Below are 19,085 nucleotides of genomic sequence, written 5' to 3' on the forward strand. Positions count from 1 at the left end.
CAAAAGAGAATGCATACAAAGGTCTCAACAAAAGTCAAATACATAGTTTTAAACCAAATACAAAAGTCAAAATTATTGAAAAGTTGTCTTCAAAAGTTTGGGGATTAGGATGACCCGGAGTCTGGAGATGGAGGCCTCTGCTCGGGATATTGGTTCATGAACATATCCATCATTTGTTGTTGAACCCTCATCATCTCTTCCTGTCTACTCTCGATGCTCTCAATCCGATCAACCAAATAATTTAAAGTGGCAAGGATACTAGAGGGATTGGAACTAGAAGCACGAGTAGGACGAGAATGAATCCTAGAGGCAGAGGGACAAGATGAAGATTTAGTAACAGGAGTTTGAGAAACTAAAGGAGGAGGATCTTAAAGCTTCATCCTAGTAAGACTTGTGCAATCAAACATTTCATGAATACACACGATAGCAGGCTCATTGGTTAGATCAATGTTAAAGTGTTTGAACACACGGGTGAGAAGAGCACCAAAAGAAAGAAACTTAGTATGATTGCATGCTATTCTATTAAAGATAACTTTACACCAATTAATAGCCAGCTTGCCAAAAATTGCATACACAGCAGGCATCAATTCATGAGAAAAATGATCATAACTCTTAGTTTTGAGAATTATATTAAAGGAGATAATTCTAGCAATTAATTTGGCAATCGAAGTGATAAAGCTGTTAGACATAGGATATTCTTTTCCTGAAAGATAGATCATTGAATTGATAGAAGGATCATCAAGATCTAACTCTTTAAGTAAAGAATCTCCATTGGGAATATTAAGAATTTTAGCTAATTCATCACATGAGAAATTTATAAAACAATCTTTAACATAGGACTTAAGAATGAGGGTGCCATCATCACTATGATCAAGTTGCATATTTGTGTAAAATGAATAAACAAGATTTGGATAATATGAAACTTGATTTGTATGAGTGAGTAAGTCATGCAACCCATCTTTGTCAAAATAAGTGTGTAACTGATAATTTGCAAAGTCAGGAAAATTAACAAATCTACCTGGAAAGATAGGTAACTGACATATATGACGATATTTATCAATAAGTAGAGAGTACGAAGGTAGCGTTCGTAATGTGAAATATGAGATGCAGAATTATCAACTCTACCAGATCTAGGACGTTTAGGGTTTAACATGATGTGAAGAAAGTAGATCCTAGATGATCCTAGATTAAAAACAACTGAAAGAGAGGAATAGAGTTTACTGAGCAAGAGGAGTCGACTGGAATCAACAGCAACAATTTATTCGGCTAAAGTCGATCGGTCGTCTGGATGATTCTGTCGATCGACTGAGCGATTTCGATAGTAAGGGTTTTGAGAGAGTTGACTGGTAGGGTTTTGGTAATGAAAGTGAGGGTTTGTGTTTCCATATATATAGAGGAATTGATGGCTAGGATTGATCTAAAGGAAATCAACGGGTAGGATTGAAAGATAGGGTTAAACGGTTAGTTAATGGGTCAGGTTTGAAGACAAAAATTCCGATAAGAAACTCAGTAGAAACAAACTCACTGTTGGTTGATTGATTAAGTAATCGGTCAACTAAAAATATCAAACATCGGTCAACTTAAAATATCAGACATCGGTCAACTGAAATAGAATAATCGGTCGACTGGTGAAGAAATTGATCGACTGATGACATCAAAAAAAAAAATCCAGAAAAATTCAAACATAAATCATGTGTGATTTAAAACTTAAAACATAATATGTAATGAAAACCAACCAATCTAGATTTTCATTAAAATTGCTGTTTTGTTTCCATTTAGGTGAATATTTTGATCAATATATATTTCCAAAAAGGTTTTGCAAACACATTCTTCCTAAAAAGAAACGAAAACAGAAATGCTAAAAACTTATTTTAAAATCAAACGGGTTTTGATACCCAAACAATTTTTATACCAGAGAGTTTAGGGACATGACCCCTATCAATATAATCAAATACCTTTAGGTTATGACCCCATTTGGCCGCATTTAGTGCACGGATCTGGTCATAGCAAAAATCACGCAAATGACCCATCCTATTACAATAAGTGTAATGGAATGGATGCACTTGCTTTTATTGACTATTTAATTATGCACGAGAAACATTTTTAAACAAATGTGATCTTTTTGAAGCATTTTGCAAATTTAAAATTTTTCGCAAATCAAAACAAAATTTATCCAAATGACCAACTCTACAATAAAATTTGCATTTAAACACATCAACATGCTTGAGATGAATAATGGGTGCATGTGTGTGTGTGTGTGTGTGGTGAAGAGACTTGATGGGATGCACAAGGAGCAATAATGTCGGTAATAATAGGTTTTTGTGCATCATAGAAAAAAATTGCAATATGGCCGCTACGACCGCAAATAGAGCATTTGTAAACTTTGTTATACATGTGTGCATAGTGAACGAGTGGTTTGAAAGTAGTAGCACTTGACTTAGTACACATGTCCACAAGTTTCTTATGATTCTCAATGAATGTAATTAAAGATGAATCTCAAGAAGAAATACGGTTTTTATATCATTCAACTTATTATTTTGCACAACAGCATTGGCAATAGAAGTAGAGCAAATATGATCATTCTTGAATGAAGTAAATTCATTTCTAATAGCTTCTACTTCTAACATGGCATTAATTTTTTTCATGAGATAAGCTAACAATATTTAAGGTCAAAGCATCATGATTCAATTTTAATTTATCATTATTTTTTTAAGAATCACATTCTCTTTATCAATGATATCAAATTTAGATGCTAGCAAATTATGATCGGATTTTAATTCTACACGCTTGCTTTTCAAACACATGAAATTTTGATGCAATTTGTTGTAGGCATTCATTAATCTTTCATATGCACATGCAAGTTTATCTATAGATAGTTCACTTTTAAATTCAAACTCGCATACCTCACTAGGGCAATCGCCTAGTGGCTGTATGCATAAAGATGCTCCAATGTTGTTAACAATAGCACTTGCAGCGGAACCCATCGGAATGTGTTGGATTTCCTCTAAGTTGTCGTGATGTGTCTCTATATGTTTCCACAATGTATAAGCACTATCAAAAGAAGTAATTTTGTTAAAAAAAGATGGATCAAAAACTTTGAGCAAAAGTTCTAACAACAACTTGTTCATAATAGACATCTTCTCATCATCCTTGCTCCACTTGGATTTCTCCAACGTGAGCATAACATAAGCACAATTAATTACTTCCTATAAATTAACATGTATACATCTAACAAATAGTTTAAATCTAAAACTCCATTGAGCATAAAGGAAAACATTGAATGAAGGAGCAACATCTATTGCATAGCTTAAACTGGATGCACTGTGTATATCCATGATGATGATTCAAGAAAAATAAATCACAAAACTAGATTAGCAAAATATAACAGCAATGATCTTTCACTCTACGCAATTAAGCCATAAATTAAGAGCACCACACTCTGATACCAAATGAAAGAACCCTAGAGGGGTGAATAGAGTAATACTAATCTAATCCGATTACAATACCAAATTAAAACTTATAAGGTGATATCCTAGCAATATGATATACAAAAAGATATGCAATGATAAGCAATGAGACAATAGGTGATATAAACAACAAGCACAAGATGTAAAGAAAAATAGTACGCTAAAGACAATCGTAAACACAAGATATGATTACGGAGTTTGGTCAACCCTTGACCTACGTCTCCGCTCCTCATCTCGAGAAGATCTCCACTATCAATCAAGAACTACACAAAACGGTTTCCAAAGTTCACCGATAACTTTTACAATGCATACAATGTCAATCACACAAACGACACTTCTCTAAGTATTGGACTACCCGTGTCAACTACCTCAAGTGTTTGGACTTCTCTAAGTGTTTGGAAAAATATGATTGGTCCACTTAGTTACTGTTAGGTTGACCGATTCAAATAGTCGGTTGACTGGTCGACTGTAATAGAAGTTGCTGTAAACTACTTCTGGCAAGTCGACTGAAAACCTTGGTCAGCCGATTGAAAAGAGTGTTCGATCAACTGATTCAAGCAACCGCTTGACTGGTTGACTGAAATAGCAGTTTCTGTAAAAAAACAGCTTCTACCAAGTCGACTAGTTGACTGTTCAGTCGACTGACTACTAAAATTTTGGTAGTCAACAAAAGCAAGAAAAAAAGCCAAACAATTCCAAAAATTGTGAAACTTGGAAAAAAATTTATACATACAAAAATAAACATGTTAAAAGAGGAATTTCTAAAATAGCACTTTCCATTTGTGTAAACTCCTTATTTTGTAAAATTTACAAAATCGTTAAATATGATTTTTTAGATTAACAGAATCATCAAAAAACAAAATCGTTAAATGCTTGATTCTGATAAAATCATTTCAAAACAGTTTGGAGATATTTTTAAATGGATTAATAGACTTTAGAAAAAACGTAAAATAGTATCATTAAGTCTATAATCCGAAAACACGTTATCTTCCCAAATAGATATATAATGCGATAAATATGAAACTAATAGATATATTTTTATGTCTAAACCTATTCACAGAGGTATTCAAAAACACTTTAACAAGGCGAATAAACAATGAAAATGATAAAACGAAATGATGTGTATGTGTATGGTTTGGGCTTTAAGTATAAACACATAAAGTAAAATACCTAAACTAACAAACACTATACCCAAGCTAAGAATCTTTATGAAGCTTGATCTTAGTAGCAGGGATGAAGCGCGATAGTGTGTATTTGACTTGAATGGGAAAGACTTCATTCTAATTTCTGCCAACCTCCAATAGGAAGTCATCATTAATGTGCAAATTCATCCAACCTCCAAAAGGATGAGAATCTTGAATGCACAAATACTAGAAAACGATGTTAGGAATTGTTTGTTAATCATCAAAACCAGATTAGACAATAGGCTCATAAACATGAGAGCTAACACATTGTTCAATCAATGCCGTCAAGAGAGCCTAATCAAGTCTTACCCATTTTATTTGTGAACACTCAAAAAAGCCTGATTGACGAACATAATATTGGACCTGTGGATTTGTCAAATTCTAACTCGAATGTGCACGAGTATGATCAACAATAGTAATACTCGGGGCCTGCATATATTAAACAGTGTAAATGTTCAATAACAATCAAGAACATTAAAAAATTGAAATGATTGAAAATAATAAAAATGTAATTTACCTTCCCAAAGTCTATCTTCACGGATCGGTGTCAATTTTGGTGATAAAGGACCTCATATGTCAATGGACCCGACTCCATACTGCAAATATCTACACATATAATGATAAAATGTGTCAGTATTATAACATATGCTAAATTAGAAGTAGATTAAAATTACATATTATATATATAAGCATTTGACTTACAAAGGAAGTAGAATAAATTAAAAATTAAATAAATTGTACCCATTAATTGCTATTTATTTAGATTGGTAGGACAATAAGATCTATTATGGTCTGGTTGTCTGCAATATCCACACCTATTTTTTAGAGCTCCTTCCCGTTCTTCATCCATCGTACCTTTTATGTGTACTGATCGCGGATTTCCGGCTTGTCTCTTATATTTAGGAGGTAACACATGCGGCTCGTTATAAGATGGCCAGTAACAACTTTCTACAATGGGATGGAAACACTACTTTTATGAATCTCTATAGTGGCTTAATTGATGCCACTCAGAAACGTATGCGTAATACGAAGTATTTTCACCCCCAAATTGTTCGGACGTAACCGCTATAACATGCAAACATGGCAGTTTTTGCAATTGCGGTATTTACAAGTGCATGCGCATTGTGTCTCTCGTAAATTGACAGTCTAATTATGACAGTGTTTGTCTATAACCTGCCATTCATCTATAGTAAATCTAATAATCTTCGTTGATCTCTCCTACATGACACGAGACCCTACAATCTCTTTATTTTTTGGTGTCAATAACATCCCCCAAATTGCTCCATCCTTTCACCGCTTGACAAAGTAGTGATTAAGTCTATAAAATATCCTTGCAACCAATGCCTATATGAGTTGCTTGAGCCCCCTTAAGTACCCCATTGAAGCTTATAGAACAATTAGTTGTCATCATGTAAAATTGATTCCCTCCATCTTTACTTAGTGCCCATCGATCGACATATTCACTTCCCAAACTACTCTCAATCCAGTCATGTGCTGCTTGAGATATTTCCTTGATTTGTTACTGTATCCGATCATACACACATGTTTTGGGTGTATAACCCACTTGCTAAAGAAGGTTTTGCAAATGTATCTGACCAAAGCTCTTTTTAAAATAGCTCTAATGTGTCTTAAGCAATAGCAGTGATGGTGATGAGAGCAAAATCTCCTGTACAATGCTTTAGCGATACCTTTCATCCTATCGAATATAAAGGTAATTTTTCTAGGAGGTAACACATTAAAAATATATAATTGAATGCATGAAAAATATCATTCTCAGTTTTTACTATTCTCGACCTCCACAACTGTGAAGGCCAAAGGAAATAAGCCATCATTTGCATCTACTCCTGTAGCAACAAGCAATACACCCTTATATTTATCATATAAGTGTGTGCCATCAATGCTAAGAACCGACCGACAAAATTTAAATCCCTCGATCAAAGGACCAAATACCCAAAATACAGAGATGAATTGATGAACTTCCGGATTGATCTCTTTGGTTATGAGTTTGTATTTAGATCTAGGATTACTTCTTTGATCGCCTTAAGATATTGAGGAAGTGTCGCGTAAGACTTCTCTTAATCACCAAATATTTTTGTCATCGCAATTCTCCTTGCATTCCATGCTTTACTATATGATATTTCAATGAACTTCGTATCTAGCATTCTCTCAATTATATTAACGGGAGTTAGTTCAAGCTTCTTCTTTTATTTTGGCATAATCAACCGCTCTATGTAAGAGGCAGATGCACCACTGTGATCTTGCTCTAATATTGGATTGCTACATGTGTGAACATCGCTGTATTCTGTGATCCTAAAATGCCCATTATGTTTCTTTCCGGTAAATGCATATAACTTCCAAGGACATGCGTAATCAGCTTCATTTCCCTTGGTCTGACCTTTTATTTGTGTATTCATAAAACAGATTATATCATAACTTTGCGATTACTTTAGACTTGCTTGAATTTGACATTCTTTTTGATTGAGTAATTACTAATAGCATCAACCAATTGGGCCTTAGTCTCGAATAAATCTCTAACTCTGAAAGGGACGTCATCATCTCTTCTTTGAGTTGAACTTTGGCCAATGCACATATCTTGTACTGTGGAAGAACGAATCCACTCATCATCTTCAAACTGGGGGGGGGTGGTTCTTCGTACTCAACATATTCATTATTTGCATAAGTCTCATCAGGCCAATCCGGATTCTCTTCAACATCTTTAGTCGCAAATTGCATGCTATCAAGTAGTGCACTATCTTGCTCTTCACCTTCAGAGTCGTTGCTTCTTTAATCCTCTTCAATTGTTTCCCTCTTAACGGCCTCATATTTTTATAAGGGACGTCATTGTTCATAACATTCGACTTTACCTTGAACGAAGGTACACTTAGATATTGAATTAAGTTCGCTCCATTTCACTCGAAGAAGAAAGAAAACAATCAGACTCAACTCCCAAATCTAACATGCATGTGAATTCTCCTGGAGGTTTGAGTGTTTGGCACGAACTATATGGCTACTTTTCAATAAACAATTATATCGTTGGTTGCAACTTGCTCAAATTAAACATAATACTCATATGATGATCAATTGAGATCTCAACTATGGACATTCTATCAATAGTTATGGGCCAATTGTATATTATTTTTAGTCGGTATTCTCGTGGGTCAATTCCCGTAACTCGGTGTAATTCATTGATGAAGTCACGATAACTATATGATTCCGAGATCATTAACGGCGTTGTTACCCCTCTGACGTACATTGGTATATTATTCATTCCATAATTAATTTTCCCACCATAAGAGCAAGCAATAAAAATTATATTGTTCAACCTATAAAAAAGAAGATTATATCATTTAAATAAAAAAATAAAATAAAGTTTATCAGTGCTTTGAATAATAGAGGAAAAACCAAGATGCAAACAATCTCATATAATTTTGACCAAAAACCCTAAACACTAGAATTGAGCATTCTATGCCCTAGAAGTTTAATTTTAATTACAACAATCAACACACAAAGTATTCGAACCACCACAAATATAGTGATTGATAATAAATTTCAAACCCTAGAAATTGGAATTTGGTAGAAAACCCTAGATTTTTACATGTTAAAAGAGGAGAGAAGGAAGAGAAATTACCCTAGAGATCTTGAGCAAACTTTCACGATGAATTTTGGCAACAAAATAGAGTTGGGAGTAGTGGGGAGGCGGCTGGACGAGAGAGACCGGAGTTGAGAGGAGAAAAATCATGATTTGGGGGGAGAAGATAGAGGTTCGATCAGTATATATATAATATATATATGGGTGAGGGGACCACCAGAAATAGTTGAGGTTGACAACCCCGATTATTTCATAACTTAGTCCGATTTCGACTTAGTCCCTCCGCCATGTGAGTCTCTGCTAAATGGTCGGCGTTGAGAACTCTGATCATTTAATGCAATCCCCAAATTAGTCGGGGTTTCGAGCCTCGACTTGTTTATCCCCCTAACGACCAAAAGGATGCGGACGAGCTCCTAATTAGTCGGGGTTGACAACACCGACTAATTAGGATCGCGATTAAAAAAAATCGATCCACTTTCTAGCCACGAGGCTGACATGACGAGAAAGTGGGTCGATTTTTTAAATAAAGTTTGAATGGGATTAAAAGTTTGAATGGGTTTATTTGAAAATTTGTTCTTTTGTCGCACTGATAAAATCTCCGATATTCGTTCTCAACTCAAGAGAGTTATTCCCTTAAACCCTAGCCTCTCTCGACCAATGGAGATGAACGCTCCGGCGAAGGATCAAGGTAATCTTCTCCATTTCTAGGGTTTCCTTCCCATCAATTTTCGTTTATCCCACTATCTTGATCTTTTTCGCGGTGTAAGTTAGGGTTTTCATTTAGGCGGATTTGTGTCCATATTTGTTTCCAATTCGAGATTTTACTAAGTTTAGTTTGTTTATAGTTCAGTGCGATGTCTTCTCTTTTGATTTCATTTAGGCGGATTTCGTCCATAGATGATGATGATGTACATCTACAATTTGACATGTTTTAGGAGAAATTCATAGCTCATGCATCGTAAATTTTCGCATTTGGTCATAAATCTATACGCTGATTCTCGTGGTTTTACCAGTTAATAATCTTTGTTGTAATTTTGCTAGTTTTCAACCATAGTCTAGTGAAATTTGTTGGCCATACGTATATATATTTTGGTTAAGAAATACGTAGAAAATTGCGGGATATATATTCCAGTCATTGTAGGTTGCATTGTATCTGATATCAGCATTCTAAGAGTAAGCACTTTTTGCATGGTTTGTAACTTTTTTCCAAACATTTTCAGGTTTTAAAGAGCAATTCATGAATAAAAATCGACTACAGGAGTTTGCCCAAAAGTCAAGATTACCTCTGCCAGTTTATCGCACTGAAAATGAAGGGTATCAACATACACCACTGTTCAGATCTTCTGTTACAGTTGATGGGATAACATTCACATCTCCTAATACATTTCTTCAAAGAAAAGCAGCTGAGCAGGACGCGGCGAAACTTGCTCTTGAAAGCTTATCTCGAAAGATTGATATCTCTTCAATTCTTGAGGTATGCGGCATCTTCTACTGGTGATCTTCTGACATACTTAGTGGTTACTGCTATGAATTCTATAAACAATGCAAGGGCTCATTAGGTTTACTCTCTTTTTACTTGACCACTATTAAGTAAATCTGACTATGAAAGCATATAAAGGAAAATAGTACCATTCTATCGTGAGTTGTTGATGCATGGAGTTGTAGTCACATGGAGCCTAGATTTGACATGTCTCTTGCATGAAATTTTCATTTATTTGAACATTACGATTCTACCTTGTGTTTCTTGTCTGCATGTTGGGCGTTTACAAATTACAATTCAAGAAAAGTGCCTTGAAAAAGGCGTGCAAGTTCTGGGCAGTGGTTCAGGCCATCAACACCTTTGACCTCTTAAAGCTTCTAAGCAAGTAGTGTTTTTCATGCATAATTGGGTTAATGCATGCGATCTATAAAGATGTATATTGCTATTGCTTTTATTATTTCAAGGCATCTCGTGTAAGAGAATTGGGCCTTGTTGGAAGGGTTTGCAACTTTGCATCAAAATCCTTCCTGTTCAGATCAAATAGTAGGTAAACACAATCGAATACGCTATCGATGGAAGTTGTCAGCAAATTGATAGTTTCTCGAAAGAAGAAATCAGATGTTTTTTTTTTTGCCCATGCATTTAGGAACAAAAAAGTGGACAGCTAAAAGTTGTGGGTCCATACTCGAATAATCTAATGTCTCAAAATCAAAATAATGTTTTGCCGCAGAGTTTTAAAGTGGGAAGATCGGATTCTGTTGGTCAACTTGGATGTATCAAACCATTGATATAAGTAATTTGCTAATATGTTCAGGGATACCTGATGAATCAGAAAAAGTTCATTTATTTTTTATTTATATACTTTAAATGATGTAGATCCAATCGGAACATAGTAGATATTCAACTTGGAAGTTTCCAACATTAAATATGAATGAGAAATTTCTGCATCCAAACCCTTCCTGGAGTACCCAAGTCTGGCTCGTCTTCCCATATATGTATGCCTGTCTTTGTTTCATAAAATACACAGGTCTCCCTACACCCACACCTACACGCACCCCCACATACACATGCAAATTAAATCTGGGTATCACACACAAAATAATATTGGGTATCCTTGTCATATGAGGGGACTCTCTTATATCAAAATGATGTGAATTTAGGCTTAATCTCAATCAAGTGAATAAAGGAGGAGGGAAAAATCCTTCATAGCCACACTTGGTTGAGGTTGAGTCACATCAGTGTATATTAGTGTATATGAGAGAATAACCTCATGTGACATATAGATGCCCATTATTTGCTATGTTTACACATACACTTACATTATATATACAACTATTTAAAAAAAAACCCAACAAAGTGTAGGATAAAATTAAAGGATTGAGGACGTGCTCCTTCATCCTTCTAAAAGTTGAAGGGTATTTGAGTATTTCAGTTATTTCATCTATGCAATCGTATCAAGCCCTCCCTCCCTCCAACAAAAGAGTGAGCCTAGTGCATCTACAAAAATCAAGAAAAAGATTGGACCCAATTCATCCAAAAACAAACCTACAGATCCATGGGACTAGGCTCAACAATAAATGAATTAAGTATTAAATAGTTTTTGTTAAAAAATATACTATACATTAAAAATTACAAATATAAATTTAACAATTATATGTTACAAAATTAATGAAAAGACATTCTTAACTAATTAGATTTCAAATATAAATCTCAACCAAATCAAGATTGAAAAATTATTTGGAAGTAGTAAAATATATTACAACATAATAAATCTAAACTAATATAAAAAATTAATTATAAAAGCTGTCTTTTACTAATTAAATTTCAGATATCAAATTTCTCAAAAATAATTTTATAAAAACAAATAAAAATCCTTCTTTTCATTTTAAAAAAATATCCATCCACACTTTGCCATTAAATTTAAAAGTTCTATCTAAAAATTTTAAATCTTTAGTATTTATGTAGCATAAAAAGAAAACTTTTTCTTAATTTTCAAATATATTTCAAAAGATGAAGGTTGATTAGAGTTAGCTAGTGTCATAAAATATTGGGAGAGAATTGATACGTATACTCTTGAAAATATAATTCTTTTGAACAACAAGGCTCTTATTAGCAATTTTTTTTGGTTTAAGGATATTATATTGTCTCAGTATTAGAGCATAATAAGAAAAGTTACTTTAAAATACAAATATTAATCAGTATTTCTATACATAGTTGGATGCGTATCATTTCAATACTCTCACAAAGGTAAACCATCATTTTTTTCGTGAATGAACCATCGTGGCACTTCACGTTGATATTTTTTCTAATGCAAAGATGTATTCAAGTTTGTGATAATACATTATAACTTTTAATGTTGTTGGCCATCTTGTAGGATGCAACATTTGCCAAATCTATGCTTCATGAGTATGCTATGAAAATGAGTTTGGAAAAACCAACTTACCAAACTTCTCAAGCAACAGGAAGTATTCATCCAATGTTTATCTCATCAACGATTTTCAATGGGCAAACATATACTGGAGATCCTGGAAGAAACAAGAAAGAAGCAGAACAAATGGCCGCACGTGCTGCTATTAAGTCCATTTTAGGTTTGTGATTTGTGTTTTATGGATATAGCCTTATTGTCACTAGTTAGTAAATGATTTTTCATCTATGAGGAGGCTTATAATTTATTGAATAATCTTGCAGCTAATTCTGACTCACAGAGCCCTATGCTTGAAGTTATAAGATCAAAGAAAAAGTTGTGTGCTGCATTCTTCAAAAGCAACTCTTCTGATTTGAGGTCTGAAAGAATTGTGCCCCCAATAAGCCACTGTCAGATCAATCCCAGTTATGTGGTTAGTGAAAAAGAACCATTGATGAATTCTAATAGCAAGTTACCCGAGATTATGTGCTCAGGGGACGAGCAAATTGCCAAAGCTAATGCAGCAGAAACATTTAGTCCTGAAGCTAAGAAATACGAAGAGGAACATACATGTGAACTGATTATTGGACTAGCGGAAAGAGGCGGTTCTCACAAACTCCCTGCTGAAACTGTTCCATTGGCAGCAACTACAAGCAGCAAATTCAGTTCCTCGGACGGGGAGCAATTTGGGTCATATATTAGACCTGAGAACTCTTCGGGTGTCATTCTTGCTAGTGGAATGAAACGAACAGAAACCACAGAGATTGAAGGCAACGAGCCTAAAAGAACAAGGTATATAGAATAGTTAGTGCGCTCTTATTTATTCTCATGGATTCAATTTATTCTATTTCCTTCTACTTATTTTGTGCATGCATCAGATTTCTATGATCTTGCAAGAATTCATTCTTTACTTGATCTATTCATAATTATAGCTAGCCAAGAGGCATTATGCTGAATTAGTAGTTTAATATTTAACTTCTTACATTGATATTCTAGTTTTGGTCGGTACCCCAACCTTAAGAAGCTTGTTCCTGCATGTTCTTTGGCCATAGAATTCAACTTTCTACATTGATCTTATTGTTGCTAAAGTTTAAAATGGAAGTTTATCATTATACATTTAATTTCGTTGTTATCTCTCCCTCAGAATTTTGTCTGCTACCATTATGTAGTTGATCATTTACCCATTTGTTAGGTGCCCGGATGAATGGTCCAACTTATATCCTCCTTTAGATTGGTTAGTCTAATCTCTTGATTAAGTTAACTTAATTTTTGAATCAATTATTTGTTATTGTTTTAGATTTACCCTGTTATATTTGTTTAGTACTTCTTGAAAGAACTTCCTACCTCAATTGGTTTTCCTTTTTTATTGTTTAATGCAAGGTCACTTCTATATCCCTAAAAAATCCTCTACCATAATAGTATCGATCTTTTATGCATTGTCCTCAATTGCCCTCAATTTGAATGGTTGACACTTAGGGACCCACACACTTGATACTTTTTGCACTGTCATCTGCCTGTTTCCCTCACTACGACCCAATGTGACTTTCACGACAATTGCAATTTTTTCGTGGCATTGGCGCCTAGTTGGAACCTATGAAGCACGGACACAGACACGGTGACACAGACACGGACACGACAAAACCCAAAAAATAGGACACGGCGACACAGGTAGATTTTTTTAATAATATTATTATATATAGATAAATTTATAAAATTCAAACAACAAACTAAAATGTAATTCTCAAACACAAAATACTAAGCTACTAACAAGTCTAACATTGCAAACATATAAAAATTACAAGAGAATAAAGTTCAAGTTGCAAATAGTTCCATGACTACAAAATATTAAGTTACTAACATTACAAAAATATAAAATTATAACCAAAAGCATATCTTAAAATAAAGTTTTCAAGTTGAAACATAAAAAAGATCGTTCTATACTTCTATGGCTTCAACTCCTTCATCCTCCTCAAACACAACGGCCTCCATCGTTGGCTCGTCAAGAGAAAGGGCAGCAACATCTAAAATGTCGGTACCTTGAAATGAGTCGAAAGCATCTCCACCAATATCTCACATTTTTTATTCCCCTTCCATGTACTCTTCCGAACTTCGCGAAAGTAAGCGAAGGTTGGTGTGAACATAAACAAGATCCTCTGCACGTGCCGGGGAACAAGATCCTCTGCACGTGCCGGGGTTAGCTTGTTCCTCTTTAAGGAGTGAATGAAACCATACGTTATGAAGTACGGACACGCATAACATGAAGCCGTGTCGTGTCGTGTCCGTGTCGGACACACGTGTCGAACACACGTATCCTATGTATTTTTTAGGATTTACCTCGTGTCGGCGTGTCGGATAACCGTGTCGGATCCGTGTCCGTGCTACATAGACCATACATATTCCAATTCCGTTCACAACAAGAAGAGGAACAAGGTTGGCCTAGAAGCTTTATAGCCAATGCTTGCAAATTTGGAGTACTTGGACCATAAAGAAGTCACCATGACTTTGGATCCATATGTCCTCTATCGGAAAGAGAATCCGGATCACTAAAAAATACGACTTTTAATTTTATACTCAATTGCAAGAAGCAATTTATGTCTTACAAAATTGAGGAACTCTTCAACAAAAATATGTTATAAGTATTTGACAGTATTCTCTAATTAACAGTAAATTAAAAAATAAAACCCTAATTAATTAATTAATTAATAGTAAATTAATGGAACCTTAATTAATTAACAGTAAATTAAAAGAAAATAGTAAATTAAAATGTAACAATAGGAACTCTAATTTAATTAACAATATATTCATATTAAAAAAATAAGTGCATATATATAAACAGGGAGACTTAGAGAGACGGAGAGATTGAGAGAGAGAGACGGTTTCAGAGAGAGAGAAAGAGAATCAGAGAGAGAGAAAGAAGAGAGAGAAAGAGAGAAAGAGAATCAGAGAGAAAGAGATCGGGTGAGAGAGTGACGGATTGAGAGAGAGAGAAAGAAATCGGGAGAGAGACGGATTCAGAGAGGGAGAGAGACTGACCTAGCGTCGCGAGATTGGCGGCGTCGAGGATGAGGAAGAGCCGATCTCGAGCTCGAGAGAAACAAGGACGAGGAAGAGTCGATCTAGAGGGAGAGAGAGACGAGGACGAGGAAGAGACTGACGGCGTCGGGACGGTAAGTAATGAAATTATGGTTTGGGTTTTGGGTTTTGGTTTGGGTTTTCTTTTTTGTTCGCGAACGAGTCGGGAACGAGTCGCTCACGAATCTGGGACGTGTCAGTGCGTTGACCGTGTCAGTGGAGTTGACCGCGTGTCCGATGCGTGTCGAACACGTGTTCGCGTCCGACACGCGTCGGACACGGACTCGGGGCCAATTTTGGCGTGTCCGTGCTTCATAGGTTGGCACCACCTTACATTTTCACACTCTCCCCTTCATGTCAATTTAAATGATTACAATTTTACCTCAACACTCAGTTTTAGCAAACATCCTCGTAAGGTCTTTTTTAATTATAGGCTGTCAAAGAACTTGCTAACTCAAAGATGACCTCTTTATTAATAGGTTGTCAAGAACTTGCTAACTCATGGAGAACCATGTCCTTTATTTTGAGGTTCTAGAAGTTAAAAATAAGTTTAACAAGAACACCCATAATAAGTTGGTTTTGGTTTCCTTTAACTGTGAAGAATATATTATTCTTCCTTTGCGTTAGAATATGGTTGCTATGCAGATCTGGTTAACATTCTTTTCCCCTCTTCAAACTTGTGTTGTCATCAATAATGGATTGTAAGTGAGGCTTTGGCTCCATTGGTACCTGACTGTCACTATTTTGGATCCCAGTATTACTGGCAGTAAAACTTTTTAGAAGAAAACGTTGTATTATGCTTATTCACAAATAGTAAATAAGAACTATGGCTCATTATCACAAGAATCTATGCTGAAACAGTTATTATGTAGTTTGTACCGACTATCATTTTGACTACTGAGCTCAAATGAGATCCATACTCATGCTCAGGCTTATCTGAACCAAGTTTCTGTTGTATGTGTGTGTGTGTATGGTGTTACTATTTTTCTTATCCTTGACATAAATTAACAGGAATTCCCTTGTTTCCTGCTATACATATTTGTTGCATACTCATTGTGGCCTATACATTCATTTTCCAGCAATTATTTTTTTAATAGTAGAATTTATATATTGAAAGACTGATTTTTTTTTTCCTTCAGCACTTTACCATTTTGTATTCTTTCACAAATTTGAATTTTTTTAAGCTCTTCAAAGAGTTTGTCGCTTTATTACTGTAAAATTGTAAAATTTGACACTGAAGGCTTAAGAATTAATTTGACTGTATTGTACTTTGTTATGATGCTAGTAGAAGTTATTAAAATAATATCCAACTTGTTGCAAGGTGATGGATTTGCATGCGATTATATTGTGTATGATTTACCATCTAGTCATCTCGTAATGTGAAGATGGTTTATCCGTACGAGAGAGCCAGTGCGCACGCGTGTCTGCTAGGAAGAGTGAGAGGGTTGTATCTGGTGGAATAAGGTGGACTGCATGGACCTAAATGAACATGGATTGAGGTGGATAGAAAGCATAGTTAATCCTTAATTAGAAAAGAAAGTGGTCCTTAAGAGAGCAGAATAGAGAAAAATATTCATGTAGCTGATCTCGAAGATTTGGGATAAGGGGTTTGTTGGCGCATTGGTGGTGTTCCTGGATCGTCTATCTTAAGCTACAGGGTAAATGTTTGTTTTTTGTGAGTGTTCTCGGCAGTAGGAGGTTCCTTAGTTTGTAGTTTTGAGTAGAGGCTGGTTTCAACTTTCATCCATGCTGATAAGACTGTTTGAAATTTGAAAATTGATTAAACTTGTAAGAACACAAATATTTTGGCGAATGGTGTTCAGAATTGAGAATGATTTGATAAATTAAAGCAATTATGAGGATATTGAGTGAAACTGTAAGAGAAACTACAAAGGTCAGTTTGACATGTTTGGATTATAATTTTATTGGACACAGTACCACTGCAATCTTAAGAAAGTAGTCAGCCGATGGGAATAGGACTAGAGGAACACTTTGGATTATTTCCAAATTCCAAGAGTGGGATATGGGGCATTGGACTTCGGCAGAGAAAAATATAGTATATAAATTATGTTGTATATTACCTCTGCTTGATACTTAAAAGTTGATTCGGGCTCCTCATATACTACCATATAGCTGCAATTAAACCTCCTCGTATATGTTTCTTTAAACTGTTTAAGGCTTGGATCTAGTCTATATCTCTCTAGATAATTATCATTTTCAATCTCTTTTCCCTCCACATCACTATTAGTAGAAGAGCATTATATTTCTAACAATTAGTTTGCAGTAGGTGGGTGGATATAGTGATTTTGACCTGAATCCTGTCTTATTTTTTGCTTCGTGTTTTCCGATAAAACTTGCTTCTACTTTATTCCAACCCATTTCTTACTATAACTTAGTACTTTTGTCCATTCTTCTTGGATGTTTGAAACCATATTATTTACAAGAATCTTGATAATACAATGGGAAATTGTTCAGCATATTATAATTGTACCAAATGTGCAATTGTTAGGTCACAAATCGCTCTAGCTGTAGTTCCATATTATCAGTTACCTATAGAAGTAATGGGACCAAGGAGGACAGAAGAGACGAAAGGCAAGAAGAGTTCGGTCCCGTACTTGGACACAATAAGTTTCTAGGACCTGAAAAGCTTAAAAGTCATAATCTTCTTTCCTGCATTATATTTCACTTTTTTTTTCCTGACTCTATTTTTTTGTTCAGTAAGAGAAGAAAAGCATGTTATCAACTTCCTGTATTCTGGGTGTTTTTTTTTATTCTTGATGTTTTTTTTGTAAGTGTGAACTGATTGTTTTTTTCCTGGTTCCTAATCCAATCCAGGGCACTGATCCCACCTGGAAATGCTGAGCATTCACCAGAAGATGCTTGACTATGAGCGTTCATGCTCACATGGAGCCATTTAAGTTCTGGCGTGCCGGTAGATAGTATAGCTATGATGGTAGGGTTTGTCTTTGTAGGATTGTCCATGGGCTGTCTGGTTGACCGTAATCTTCAGCAGTTTCGTGGGATTTCTGTGATTCGGCTGTTGTCGAAGACGCAAACATGACATTGAACATCACAAATTTTGTAAAATGTTGTTTTCGGTTTAACTATATCAAGGTTTGACTTTTTTTTTTTGTTGAGAACTTACATAAACCAATGAAAGATATACTCTGATATGATGTTACTTAGCATATGAGTTACATGAGGCACCCTTCGAAGAGATTTCTTTCAAGTGCTCTCCAATGTAATTAGTAGGGTAAGCCACCACTTGATTTTGAGAATGCTTCCAGCTGCTGGGAGAAAATTGTGCGGTATCCTTGGCAAATCGAGCGATATCTTCTCAAATTCCTCAAGGTGCTCAAGGAATTTAACCAGCCTGGTAACTGTGATTGATTACTTTAAATATGGTGGAAAATTTTTCATTCCTTATCTGGGCGTTTATTTCTTTTGGTGATTTTTTTAATCTTTTCCGTGTGTCAATTTGGTGACTGATGTCGGCGATGGTGCTGAGCTTCATAGCAAAAAAAGGACGAGATTATAAACATGTTTTGTGAATATAGCACTGTTTGAAGAAAAAACACCATCTTAAATTTCGAGCATTATTATTATTTTGGAATCTCTTCCATTCAAATGGAATATGACTTGCATCATCTCACACGCATAAACGTCAATTAATTGTTGCAAAAATCACGGTACATTTGAAAAAAAAATACTGTCCAATTCAGTATGAGATGGTCAGCGGTTCTCATAATCCTACTCTGAAAAAAAGATAATCCTACACTGGAAAATGGAAAGTAGAAGCCACAATAATGGCTTTACATAGGATAAAAGAACGGCAACCAGATGCGAGTTAATCTTTTTTAAAAAGTACTTTTGGCTGGCTGTAACTAGA

General features: G+C 35.1%; 1 protein-coding gene across 1 annotated transcript; it reads left to right on the plus strand.

Moving 5' to 3' along the window:
• Positions 1-8,830: 8,830 nt before the first annotated feature.
• On the plus strand, positions 8,831-18,413 carry LOC109827777 (double-stranded RNA-binding protein 1-like). The gene is made up of 5 exons (XM_020394793.1): positions 8,831-8,928; positions 9,461-9,714; positions 12,095-12,308; positions 12,409-12,916; positions 18,032-18,413. The coding sequence occupies exons 1-5, from the start codon at positions 8,898-8,900 to the stop codon at positions 18,078-18,080; spliced, it is 1,056 nt and encodes a 351-aa protein (XP_020250382.1). The 5' UTR covers positions 8,831-8,897; the 3' UTR covers positions 18,081-18,413.
• The last annotated feature ends 672 nt before the right edge of the window (positions 18,414-19,085 follow it).

The sequence above is a fragment of the Asparagus officinalis genome, unplaced genomic scaffold, assembly GCF_001876935.1.
Source record: "Asparagus officinalis unplaced genomic scaffold, Aspof.V1 AsparagusV1_Un432, whole genome shotgun sequence".
Taxonomy (NCBI): Eukaryota; Viridiplantae; Streptophyta; class Magnoliopsida; order Asparagales; family Asparagaceae; genus Asparagus; species Asparagus officinalis.